General features: G+C 38.9%; 1 protein-coding gene across 7 annotated transcripts in view; it reads left to right on the top strand.

The window, feature by feature from the left end:
• The window catches only part of ZC3H13 (zinc finger CCCH-type containing 13), a 95,147-nt gene that overhangs the window by 70,668 nt on the left and 10,615 nt on the right, over positions 1 to 13,864 (top strand). For 3 of the 7 annotated variants that reach the window (XM_017343485.3, XM_008259989.4, XM_051850046.2), the window contains exons 12-18: positions 962 to 1,045; positions 1,398 to 1,959; positions 3,763 to 3,866; positions 4,204 to 5,394; positions 6,128 to 6,643; positions 9,970 to 10,122; positions 11,661 to 11,861. In XM_017343485.3, the coding sequence (XP_017198974.2) occupies positions 962 to 1,045; positions 1,398 to 1,959; positions 3,763 to 3,866; positions 4,204 to 5,394; positions 6,128 to 6,643; positions 9,970 to 10,122; positions 11,661 to 11,861 (2,811 nt within the window). The remainder of the gene's footprint in view (positions 1 to 961; positions 1,046 to 1,397; positions 1,960 to 3,762; positions 3,867 to 4,203; positions 5,395 to 6,127; positions 6,644 to 9,969; positions 10,123 to 11,660; positions 11,862 to 13,864) is intronic. The other 4 variants (XM_070048789.1, XM_002712953.5, XM_070048790.1 and 1 more) reach the window with 2 other exon arrangements.

Raw genomic sequence — 13,864 nt, 5'->3', positions numbered from 1 at the left:
TGCAGTTAATCTAAAACATGGGTAAATAGCATTCTGGAAATCCACTATGGTGCCATAGAACCATTTTAAATTTAAGGTAGTTTCAGCTAAAATAAAAAGATTTGAGAAAATTGATCTCTAATCTTGTTGCACTAATGGGTCTACCATCTCTGACTTTAGTAAGTCAACCTCTAGACCAGAATTTCTATGTCTTCAAGAAGGAAGAGTAGGAGAAAGGACTGGAAACGGTTCTGTCTTACTTTAGCTTTAAAATTCGATGAACTTTTCTATCTGTATCTTTTGAATAAATGCTTAAAATTTTCAACAGTGGTAAGGAAGGGAACTTCAAGTTACTATATTGATCCCTTCCCTAGAAACATCCTAAAAGTATTCTACTTAATAAGTTGATGTTGGCTGTTATACTTAACAGCCTGTTGGCCATATTGTTATCTGACTTTTATTGATTAACCGATATGCATTATTAGATAGTATGAAAATTAAAACATCACAGTAGCCTAGATTGTAACCTCAGTAGTTACTTTCAAAGCTGTCTCTCTGGAAAATCCCATGCCATTCTCTTACACCTTTTAAGATCCCAGACTAATTTCCTGCTCAACTGGCTATTTGAGCAGCATGCATTCATTTTCTCTGTGTTTATGTGATTTGTGTGTAGATTGGGGGAAAAAAATTATAAAATGTGATGAGATTATCAGTTAACATTTATATGATTAAATAAAAATTTATTTGTAGGTAGTTTTTAATTATAAATATATATCACTAATATGAAACACTTTATTTTGAGATTGGTAGATATTAATACCCTTAATATTCTAGTTTATGATAAAAGATTGATATTGCAGCAACAAATTTTGACATGTTTTGTTCTATATTTTCCTCACATAATAGCTGCACTTTGATGTGTATATATTTTGGCCTGAAATTAGAGGTGTGACTTACGAGGGAAATTTTTTTTTTCCTTCAGCTCCTATGTTCTACACCTCCTGCTGCCCCTATCCTTTGCCACCAGTGTTCTCAGGTCCTGCTGGGGGGACAGAGAAGATCAGAGGTGAAGGGTAGAGATGGCAGAAAGTGGGGTTGGAGCAGCGGGCTGGAGGTAGGGTAGGGAGCATGCAGAGAAAGATCAAAGGTGGATCAGTGGGAGGGGGGATGGGGGCCGGTGGGGAGCAGAAAAATTGATAGTTAGAAGGCATATAAAATTATCTTTAAGAAAAAATATTTTTAAAAGGTTTAAGGGTGATTGTATTGTTGATGATTAAATTAAAGTAAATGTAGTATCTGGTTTTATGATTCATTGCCAGTGTGACCCTATACACAGATAAAATTAAGATTTGCCATGTTGTTTTTCCAATGGGTTATCTGTCAAATTAATCACTGAAAAAACTTGATTTTCATTGTAGATCAAAGACCAAGCTCACCAATTCGACATCAGGGAAGGAATGACGAGCTTGAGCGTGATGAAAGAAGAGAGGAACGAAGAGTAGACAGAGTGGATGATAGAAGAGATGACCGAGCTAGAGAGAGAGACCGGGAACGAGAACGAGACAGGGAGCGGGAAAGGGAGCGGGAGCGTGAGCGGGAGCGGGAAAGAGAAAAAGAACGGGAACTGGAAAGAGAGAGAGCGAGGGAACGGGAGAGAGAGAGAGAAAGAGAAAAAGAGAGGGAACGTGAAAGAGACAGAGAGCGTGAACATGATCGAGAGAGGGAGCGAGAGAGGGAGCGAGACAGGGAGAAGGAGCGGGAGCGAGAGCGAGAAGAAAGGGAGAGGGAGAGAGAGCGAGAACGGGAGCGAGAGCGAGAACGGGAAAGGGAACGAGAAAGAGCGAGAGAAAGGGACAAAGAGCGAGAACGCCAGAGGGATTGGGAAGACAAAGACAAGGGACGAGAGGACCGCAGAGAAAAGCGGGAAGATATCCGAGAAGAGAGGAATCCAAGAGATGGCCATGATGAGAGGAAATCCAAGTAAGGGTGATGACTCATTTCAGTAAAGAAGGCAGAAGTTTCCTTTAATACTTTTACATGTGTCCCTTAATTTATTGTTAAAGCTCTCTTCTCAACCTTTTCCTATATTTCAACTATGTTGAATGCTTAAAGTGACCTTAATTTTCTAGAAAAAATAATTTTTCGGTTGTGGTTTTTTTTTTGCATCCAGCAAACGTAATTAATCTTTTTTGTTATCTGTGCATTTTTGGTGGCACATAGGCTTACTTACCTGCTGCAGATGTTATTTTTAACAAGAATCCAACACAGAGTGATAGCATCAATGAACTTGTGTTGACTGGTCTCCAGGAGATATTTCCTTGTCGTTCCTGATACTCATTCATGAGCTTGAGGTGCTTACTAAGAATGGAGTTACCATCCCTGTGCTACAAGAGCATTCACAGTAGCTTACAAATGAGGGAATCCCCATAAGCACTGAGTGGCTAGCAGAAAATGAGAGATAAGGAATTGTCTTCTCTTGTGCTATGTGCTATTACAGTAGGTTCTTGGGGGCAAAAGACATGTCCTTGGACTCTCATATAATATATCTGAACACATTTTCTTTATTTATTTTTCTTAAACCAAAAAGAACTCAGTTTACCCAGGTATCTGGGAAGTCAAGGATTAACTTTTGCTTGTGCTGATGTGACTATCCAAATTCTCAGGCACAATATCTGAAATGATATCTAATCTCTCCTCTATTTTCCTTTGTGTCAGTTCCAGTCTCAGAATGGTTGCTAACACTTTATTGTTATACCTAAGAATTTAACAGCTTCTCTGTGTTAGGGTGCTCATTAGTTGAGAAACAGATAGTGATTGGCTGAGTCAGTATCAGGCCATGAGAATCCTGAACTAACTGGTCAGTTTTGAGGTTTTAAAGGCATGAAAGCCAAACTTTCTAGCGGTAACTATGTTTTTATATACCAACTAGGATAATGCCATGGTTAAGTTTGCTAAAGCAGAGGGAATAATTTATGTATCTTTAATTTCCTTGCTACATGTCGGTTCTTTACCTGGGGTTGATTACCAGTTCCCTGATTTAGGCTTGTTTCACCATCACTAGGCTATTGTTATAAATAAACAACTTAGCACAGAGTCTTAGTGGAGCCTTATTCCACTAGGACTTGGCTGCTCCTTAATCTGCTACCATGATATTCTGTAATAGAGCTAAAAAGGGGAAGAAGCTAATATTTACAGTACAGTATCTATCCCCATAATGTGCCTGGCCCTGGGCTTCTGACACAATTTATTCTTCATTGCTGTTTTACGAGAAGAACTTTGATTTTCCTCCCATTTTCAGATGAGGAAGCTCAGGTTCAGTGACTTCAAAAAACTTAAAGTTGCATAGTAAGTAGTAGTGTGGCTATGAGTTGAACTCAAAGCTTTTGACTCCAAAGTCAGGACAAAATTCTCTTACTCAGTTTTCCAGTATAAGGTATTTCTGTGTCATAAGAATGTAAAATTGATGAGTGTTTGTATTAGAGGTACTTTAATATATTGATTTCTCAGCTGCATGCAGTATTTGAATCTGGAAGTTTTCAGTTGAGTGATTCTACATGTATATGGAAGAAAGAAAGGTGGCCATGTTAAGTCCACAACTGTAAGTCTTAGCAAATGAAGTGTAGAATTTTTATTAAAGATGCTGAAAACCTTTTGTTTGACAGTGTCATTTTCCTGCCATTACATGTTCTAATTGTAATTAAAAAGTGCTAGTAAAAAACATAGTGAAGAAATCTCTCCTTTACTCCTTGGAGTTTTATAATCGCGTTTGCTTGCCCAATTTAGGAAACGCTATCGAAATGAAGGAAGCCCTAGCCCACGGCAGTCACCTAAGCGCCGGCGTGAACATTCTCCCGATAGTGACACCTACAACAGTGGTGATGATAAAAGTAGGCAGAGTTTCTTTTCCATTTCTCTATATTCATATATTTGTTTGTAACCATGAAACCATACTTCGCCATTAGTTGTAACTCAAGAGTTAAGATTTTCAAAGGTTTTCTTGCTCTGTTGCTTCTAAATATCTCATGTGACTAAAAAATACACATTTTATCTCAGTGTCAGTGTTGTTTCCTGCTATTAATGCTAAAGCTATATTGTTTTCAATTGAAATCGTTGCCACTTAAAAACCTTAAAACGAAGTGAGAGATTGGCTTGTTATGATGTGTACATAACATGCAGTGTTTGTTAACCTGGTGAACATGTGATTACTTTTGTCTTTCTGTCCAGATGAAAAACATAGACTCTTGAGTCAGGTTGTACGACCACAAGAATCGCGTTCTCTCAGTCCATCACACCTCACAGAAGACAGGCAGGGTAGATGGAAAGAAGAGGATCGCAAGCCAGAGAGAAAAGAGAGTTCAAGGCGCTATGAAGAGCAAGAACTCAAAGAGAAAATTTCTTCTGTAGATAAACAGAGAGAACAGATAGAAGTCCTAGAAAGCTCAAGAACACGTTCACAGGACATTATAGGACATCACCAGTCTGAAGATCGAGATATATCTGATCGAGTTCATGATGAAAATAAGAAAAAAGCAAAAATTCAGAAGAAACCTATTAAGAAAAAGAAAGACGATGATGTTGGAATAGAGAGAGGTAACCTAGAGACAGCATCTGAAGATGGTCAAGTATTTTCACCAAAAAAAGGACAGAAGAAGAAAAGTATTGAAAAGAAGCGTAAAAGATCCAAAGGTGATTCTGATATTTCTGATGAAGAAGCCGCCCAGCAAAGTAAGAAGAAAAGAGGCCCACGGACTCCCCCCATAACAGTTAAAGAGGAGTTGGTTGAACTTTCCACTGATAAGGATGGCATTCTAGAGGATCTTCAGAAAAAAGAAGATACAGCTTTCAGTGATTGGTCTGATGAGGATGTGCCTGATCGTACCGAGGTGACAGAAACAGAGCACACGGCTACCACTGTCACTCCTGGTGGTACCCCCTCTCCTCTGTCCTCTCTTCTTCCTCCTCCACCTCCTATGGCTACTGCCGCTGCGATGGCTACTCCTGCTCTTGCCCCCACTGCTACTGCCAACTCCTCCACCACGATTTCCACCTCTGCCAATACCACCAGTACTTTTGCCAATGAGGATTCACATAGAAAATGCCACAGAACACGAGTGGAAAAAGTTGAGGTGTGTCATGTTACTATAGAGGACACCCCACATCGCAAGCCAGTGGATCAGAAGAGGAGTAGCAGCCTTGGGAGCAATCGAAGTAATCGCAGTCATACATCTGGTCGTCTGCGCTCACCATCCAATGACTCTGCCCATCGAAGTGGGGATGACCAAAGTGGTCGAAAGAGAGTACTGCATAGTGGCTCAAGGGACAGAGAAAAAACAAAAAGCCTGGAAATCACAGGAGAGAGAAAATCGAGGATTGATCAGTTAAAGCGTGGAGAGCCCAGTCGAAGTACTTCTTCAGGTAAGAAAACTGAATTATGATCTAGTCAGTATTTCCTATGATAGTCATGTTTTATACAAGTTATAATTTCAAGGTAATGATAAATTGATTATTTTATTTGCTGCCTTGAATTTTACAGAATTAAAAGATTTAGCTGTCCATTAAAATGTTAGTTGGTACCACTTTAATTCCTATATTAAAATAGAAGTATATTCAATGCTATTAATCATTTTAATATCAAGATTTTAGTAGTATATGTTAGTATATGTGTAGTAGTATATGTTAGAGCTTATATATTCAATTCCCTAATCACTGCCCACAATTTTATCCTTCCTGCTATGCCTCCTTTAGCTAATGCTACCTCTTTTGACCATAGAAAATAAAATAAGAGATTAGAGAAATCAAGTAATGAAAATTATCAGTTCTGTTACTGCCTTACCATTTAATGTACTCATTTCTTTGAATATAGCTTGTAACTGTAATGGAAATAGACAAGGAAACATGATATTTTTTAACATATTACTTAGTGCTTTATTTGAGAAAGTTTTTTTTCCTTAAAATTTGACTTCCATATATATATAAATAATATGTAAAATAGAGAAGTACATAGAATATATAGAAAGAATAAAGAATATAGAAAAATGCATAGAATAGACAAGAAAATCAATTATAAGTTTTAAAGAACCCCAAATTAAGTGTTTTGTTCCTGTTTTATCATGTGTTAACTCTTTGTATATGGTATGTTTATTTTTAGATCGCCAAGATTCAAGAAGCCATAGCTCAAGAAGGAGTTCTCCTGAGTCAGATCGACAGGTCCACTCAAGGTCCGGGTCATTTGACAGCAGAGATAGGCTTCAAGATCGAGATCGATATGAGCATGATAGAGAGCGAGAGAGAGAGAGGAGGGACACAAGGCAGAGAGAATGGGACCGGGATGCCGAGAAAGATTGGCCACGGAACAGGGAAAGAGATAGATTGCGGGAACGAGAACGAGAAAGAGACAAAAGGAGAGACTTGGACAGGGAAAGAGAGAGACTAGTTCCTGATTCCATTGAAAGGGATAGGGACAGAGACAGAACTTTTGAGAGTTCTTCTCAAATAGAATCTGTAAAACGCAGTGAAGCAAAACTGGACAATGAACATGAAAGAGATCCAGACGGTAGTTCACGGGACCCTGTAGCTTTGGATAAAGAAAGAATGGATAAAGACCTGGGATCTGTGCAGGGGTTCGAAGATACCAGTAAAGCTGAGAGAACTGAGACTGTCGAAGGTGAGTGCCACACCTTTTTGTGTGTTATGCTGTTCCATTCCTTTTCAAATTTCATGTGAAACAAGTATTTTCTTTTGCTAGGTCATCACTAGTAGATACATTGACTCCATTCTTTTATAGGGGAAGTAAATTTCATGAGAAAAAGGCCTGTAAACATATTTAAAAAAAAAGTGCTTCCTTGAATAATACTATCACAGCAGATTTGCTTCAAATAGCCTAAATAGATTGTTTAGATGCAGTATCTATAGCTGTGAAAGAATAAGCATCACTTACAAAAATTGAACTCACTTATTATTAATGACACCTGTTCAAGCTAGTTGAAGAAAAATATCTGAAAAATAATACTATCTGAAACTGTATTTAATATCAGTTAATTCTAGACCTGTACAGGTTCTCCCTACTCCTAGAGTCAGAACACTGAGACTTCCCAACAACGCTTTGACCCACTCAGAGCCAGCCTTGCTTGTGGAAGCTCTCTTGCCTCTGCTCTCCACCCTTCAACTCCAATCTGGTAGACAAACTGGTACCTGTAATAGCTAAGGGACACTGACTCCAATTAAGAAAGTGCTATTTTACAATGACTAGTTCAGTTATATTCGGGTATACCCCAGGATTGTACTTCTGCTAGAACTAGGGCTCTTGATTTGATTCTATTTATACTCAAAATAGAGATGAAAATGTAATATAAAGTTAGTTGAGGTACAAGTAACAAGATGGCATATTTATTTGATAGGCAGTGTTACAGAGAGACAGGAGCTTCTTCCAAGGTCTCCCACGTGGGTCCAGGGCTCCAAGCACTTGAGCCATCCTATGCTGTGTCCTCATGCACATTAGCAGGAAGCCGAATCAGAAGTGGAGCAGTGGGGACTTGAACTAGGATGCCAATGCCATGAGTGGCAGCTTAACCCACTATGTCATGATGCTTGTCCCAATAAAATAAATCTTTTAGAAAAAGGATTTTACTTTTGGCTCTAGTGCTATCAATATGGCAAATTAAAAAATGATACAATATTACTGCTTATATCCTAAGTATCCCATATTTCATCCCCAATCCATTAAACACAATGATTTACACCTTTTTATTCTCTAGCTCTTCTTTGTACCTGCTCTTCATTGCTTGCAAGATCTTTTCTTTTTTGTTTTTTCTTTTTTACTTAAACTTCTGAGTCCCAGCTTATGCATTATTTTCTCTTTAAAGACTTTTCTGCTAAAGGCACTTGCTTTCAAATTCTCATAGAACCGTGTTTGTATATCTTATCATATCCCCACATTGTATTATTTTCCTGTGAGTTTTTCTCCCCCATACTATGTGCCTTTGTTATGACTGTTGCCTTTTTCATCATTTATTTTCATGACTACATCATAAGGACACAAAAAATGGCTTTTGAGTGAAGATATATTCTGTTTATACATGATGCCCCTCACATCTTAACTCCTTTGTAAATTATGGCCTAAATTAACAAAAACAATAGCTTCCCTGAGAATTCTCCTGGAAATTTTGCTTCTTTGGGACTGTCTAGTCTGGTGTCTAGTACTGACACTGTTTTCCTGACCTAGTTATCTACAATAAGTGTCTGACATGATTATTATTTTTATTTGCAGTGGGCCCATTGATAAAAATCCAATGGTTTTTATACACAGATCCTAACATGTTTTGGTTATGGGATTACATATCTCCATATGCCATCTTGTTACATACTTTTTCTATTTGACTTGACAAAAATTATTGTACTTTGACTTTCTTCACTTTATAATTTCATCTCAATTTTGAGGAAAAATAGCATCAGATCTTGAGCCCTGGTTCTGATGGAAGTACAACCTTGGGCTATAATTGAGTACAATTGAACCAGTCATTGTAGTAGTTCTTTTGTGATTGGAGGCAATGTCCTTTGGCCCTAACATATATCATTTGCTAGTTGTTATTACAGATAATATACCATAGAAATTTATAGTTGAATCATCTGCTGTGTAATGTGAAGATCTTTATTTACTTGAAGTAGGAAAATGAGTGGATATAGTTGAAAATTTAAAATTCCCATATTGTGCATTCATATTTAAATGTATCCTTATATGGCAGTGTTATTAAAATTGATCATCTTAGAGGTGAAATGGTGGGAATATAGGGAAGTTAATGTAGAATTTAGTAGAACAGAAGAGTATTAGAATGATTAGAATTATGTCATTGTTTCATATATTTTATTTGCCCCAAATTCCTGTTGATAAAGCATCTGTTGCAACTTGAAAACTAGTGTTGTAGACTTGGTAAGGTATATGAAAAACTAGTGATTAGAAATACTAAATTTATCTGGTTTTATGATTAAGTTCATGACAAACTCATCTCAGGAGACGAGAAAAACTAATCAAATAATTAGAATTATGCCAAGGGGTGGTATCAGGAATATTTTTGAAATATAATAAATCATTGTTCTGGAAGTTGTATTCATACACTAAAGGAAAACATTGGGAAAAAGCAGAGAAATTCAGGAGGTAGAGAGAATTAATGGCACATTTGTGTTTTTACCTTGCTCCAATAAAATTCTTCATATGACAAGCTAAATCATATGAACTGAGATTTAACTTTCAAAATTTTAGAATAACTTTGTAGACTTTAAAAAAGTTACTCTTATGTTAGGTATAAAACTTATTATAACCTTTTGAAGTTGGGTTTATCTGACTTAAAAGTTTTATTATCCAAACTGAACATAATATACATAGTCAGCTAGTTAGCACTCATGTTAATAGTAGATTTTATTTTTTCTATTTTAATTATAATCTTAAGATCTGTTCTGATATTACTGTTAACATATTTTTGCTATTAAAATTAAATTATTAATTTTTTTTTTGACAGGCAGAGTTAGACAGTGAGAGAGAGAGAGACAGAGAGAAAGGTCTTCCTTCCATTGGTTCACCCCCCAAATCGCCGATCCAAAGCCAAGAGCCAGGTGCTTCCTCCTGGTCTCCCAAGCGGGTACAGGGCCCAAGCACTTGGGCCATCCTCCACTGCCTTCCCGGGCCACAGCAGAGAGCTGGACTGGAATAGGAGCAACCAGGACAGAATCCGGCGCTCCAACTGGGACTAGAACCCAGGGTGCCAGCACTACAGGCAGAGGATTAGCCAAGGGAGCCGCGGCACCGGCCAAATTATTAAATTTCTATTTTTCAGCTTTCTTTTGAAATTATCATCTGTTTGAACAATTAAGAAATAATAGTTTTCTGATGAAAAAATACCTTTCACATTGTTTTAGTGTGTACAGCTTTTACTTATTGACCTAGGCATCCTTTCTTTTTAATGTTCTCTTTGACGTGAAATTAATTTGTCTTTTCAGCTGGAGAAGATGAGTCCAAGTTAGACGATGCACATTCCTTAGGTTCTGGTGCTGGAGAAGGATACGAGCCAATCAGTGATGATGAACTGGATGAAATTCTGGCAGGGGATGCAGAAAAGAGGGAAGATCAACAAGATGAGGAGAAGATGCCAGGTAAGCGTTTGCAGATGTGGTTAGACGTAAAAATTACGTGACTTCTGGTGTTAAAGTATTCTTTCTTCCCTGTCATGCTGTAAAAATCTATTTAACACACTTAACATTTTCTGTTTTTTATTTTAGTTAAGGTTGAAAGGTCAGGAAAATGAAAATTATATACCTGTGCATTTTTTAAAAAAATATTTATTTATTTGAAAGAGAAGGAAATGCTCCATCTACTGGTTAACTCACCAAGTGGCTGCAATGACCGGGGCTGGGCCAGGTCTAAGCCAGGAGCTAAGAGCTTCATCCAAGTCTCCCACATGTGAACAGAGACTCAAGTACTTAGGCTAACTTCTGCTGCTTTCCCAGGCCATTGTAGGAAGCTGGATCGGAAGTGGAGTAGCTGGGACTCGAACTGGTGCTGCAGGTGGCTGTTTAACCTGCTACACCACAGTGCCAGACCCTTAGTAACTAATTCTTAAAGGAGTTTTTTTAAAAAAGATTTATTTATTTTACTTGCTACGTGGAGTTACAGGGTGGCAGAGAGAGAGATCTCCCATTCGCAGGTTCACTTCCCAAATGGCCGTGATGCTTGGAGCTGGGCCAGTCAGAAGCCAAGAGCCAGGAGCTTCTTCCAGGTCTCCCATGTGGGTGTAAGGGCCCAAGCACTTGGGCCATCTTCTGCTGCTTTCCCAGGCACATTAACAGAGAGCTGGATCAGAGTAGAGCAGCCAAGACTTGAACTGGTGCCCACGTGGGATGCTGGCAGTTCAGGCATCAGCTTAGCTCACTCCACTAAAGCGGCGATCCCTCTTAAAGGAATTTTATAATGAATTAGTTGTTTTTAAAAATTTATTTTTGTGTGTGTTATGTGCATTTGTGCACACATGTAAACTAAATAAGCTCCTTGTTTTAATTCCATGAAATAATTCTGATACCAAGTTTTAAAACATCAAACATCTAATCTTAGTGAAATTAGAGAGTTCCTTCACTGGGCATCCTATGTAAATTAGTCATTTGTAGGGATGGATTAGCTTGCCTGTTTTCTTTTGGTAGGATGACTTTGGGGTCCTTAGTCTATAAGTATTAGTGTTTATGGAAAAGCTTTGATTTTAAGCATATGACATTTTGTAAGGGCTGGCGCCATGGCTCAATAGGCTAATCTTCCGCCTGTGGCACCAGCACCCCGGGTTCTAGTCCCGGTCTGGGTGCCGGATTCTGTCCTGGTTGCCCCTCTTCCAGGCCAGCTCTCTGCTGTGGCCCAGGAGTGCAGTGGAGGATGGCCCAGGTCCTTGGGCCCTGCACCCGCGTGGGAGACCAGGAGAAGCACCTGGCCGCAGCGGCCATTGGAGGGTGAACCAATGGCAAAAGGAAGACCTTTCTCTCTGTCTCTCTCTCTCTCACTGTCTAACTCTGCCTGTCCAAAAAAAAAAAAAGACCTTTTTTGTTTAATATTTTCTCTATTTTGCTTGATTTATATTTTTTTGTGGATAATAAAACTGCTGTTTCTTGATGTGAAAAATAATCCTATACTATACTTCAACTTCCTACAGATCCACTAGATGTAATTGATGTAGACTGGTCTGGTCTTATGCCAAAGCATCCAAAAGAACCACGAGAACCTGGGGCTGCACTCCTAAAATTCACACCTGGAGCTGTTATGCTGAGAGTTGGAATTTCTAAAAAGTTGGCGGGTTCTGAACTTTTTACCAAAGTCAAAGAAACATGCCAGAGACTTTTAGAAAAGCCCAAAGGTAATTCCATTTTACTTTTTGTAATTATTGCCTATTAAAACTGTTAAGATGCACTTGTAAAGAATTGTCTTCTGTTCTCATGTTGCATTGACACAATAGGAACTATTTCTTGAGGAATCATATTCATATCTATTTAAAACGCAGAACAACAGAGAGTATCTTCCTTTTGCTGGCTTACTCCCTAACTGCCCACAACAGCCAGGGCTGGGCCAGGCTGAAGCCAGGAGCTAGAATCCCTTCCAGCTCTCCTTTGTGAGTGGCAGGGGCCCAAACTCTTGAGCCATCATGTGCTACCTCTCAGGATGCATTAGCGGGAGCTGGGTGTGAAGTTGAGTAACTAGGACTTGGGATATGGGTGTCTTAAGAGGTGGCTTAACCCTCTGTATCACAATACCTACCCCCTTAAAGTTGTTTTCAGAAAAACTTAATCCCACAGAAAAGTTGCAAAAGTTGTACAATAAATTTTCTGTATTAAAATTTCTGTTAACAGGTAAGTTCCCATGTCAAAATGCTCAATGATTTATTCAGGGCTAAATGAAGCAGAGCCTGGGAAACTGGACTAGATATTTTACATGCCTTTTAAGCAAATTTGGTGTCTTAGGAACCATTTCCCGTGGGAAATGGGAAATGGAAAATTCTACCCAAATGCAGTTGTCTCTGTTGAGCTTTCAACAGAGTAGTTAAGAGCTTGTTGTGGGGCCCATGCTGTGGTGTAGAGGGTAAAGCCACTGCCTGCAGTGCCGGCATCCCATCTGGGCACCAGTTCGAGTCCTGGCTGCTCTACTTCTGATCTATGTCTCTGCTATGGCCTGGGAAAGCAGTAGAAGATGGCCCAAGTCCTTGGGCCCCTGCACCAGCGTGGGAGACCTAGAGAAACTCCTGGCTCCTGGCTTCGGATCGGTGCAGCTCCAACCATTGCAGTGGTTGAGAACCAGCAGATGGAAGACCTCTCTCTCTCTGTGTCTCTACCTCTCTCTGTAACTTCATCTTTCAAATAAAAAAAAATAAATCTTGATGTGTAGAGCCCGATGGTCTGTATTCCAGTGTGTACACTGCTTACTAGCCATTATCTTATGTCTCTGTGTTGAAGTCATCATCTGCAAGCTGGGAATAATTAAACCAGTGACTTCTGTGGTTGTTGTGAGGAACAAATGAGTTGTTAAAGGTAACACAGAGAGCTTAGTTCCTGGAGGGCTGGCGCTGTGGCGCTGCGGGTTAACTCCCTGGCCTGCAGTGCCGGCATCCCATATGGGCACCGGTTTGAGACCGATCCAACTTTCTGCTATGGCCTGGGAAATCAGTGGAAGATGGCCCAAGTCTTTGGGCCCTGCACCCGTGTGGGAGACCCAGAAGAATCTCCTGGCTCATGGCTTTGGATCGGCACAGCTCTGACCATAATGGGCAGTTGGGGAGTAAACCAAGAGATGGAAGATATCTCTCTCTCTCTCTCTCTCTCTCTTTCTCCACCTCTCTTCTTTCTGTGTAACTCTTTCAAATAAATAAATAAATATTTAAAAAAAAGAACTTAGTTCCTGGTACATAGAAATACTCAATAAATACTAACTGCTACTTTTTAGTTAGGAAATATTTTTAAGAGATTGACTTTTGTACCTTATTGCAACCAATTTTAATTATTTCAAAATAACTTTGTTTAGTTTATAGATTTGTTTTTCTTTTCTGCTTCTTTTATTGGGTATCTATCTTAATGTATTTTGTAGCTTAATACCTTTGTTATCAGAGAGTTAAGAGTAGGTGCTAAGATTAAGAAAAGGAGTAAGTCCAAGTGAGCATGTGCCAAACTGTACATCTCCTCCCTCTCTTATTCCCACTCTTATATTTAACAGGGATCACTTTTCAGTTAAATTTAAACAACTAGGAATAATTGTGTGTTAATTAAAGAGTTCAATGGTATTAAGTAGAACAAAAAAGAAATGTGCCAGGGGATTCCAATTCAGTCCCATCAAGGTGGCATGTACCAATGCCATCTTACAAGTCAAAGTGAT

This window comes from Oryctolagus cuniculus, chromosome 9 (assembly GCF_964237555.1).
Source record: "Oryctolagus cuniculus chromosome 9, mOryCun1.1, whole genome shotgun sequence".
NCBI lineage: Eukaryota > Metazoa > Chordata > Mammalia > Lagomorpha > Leporidae > Oryctolagus > Oryctolagus cuniculus.
Note: the sequence above shows the minus strand (reverse complement) of the source record. Positions and strands in the feature narration are given on the sequence as shown.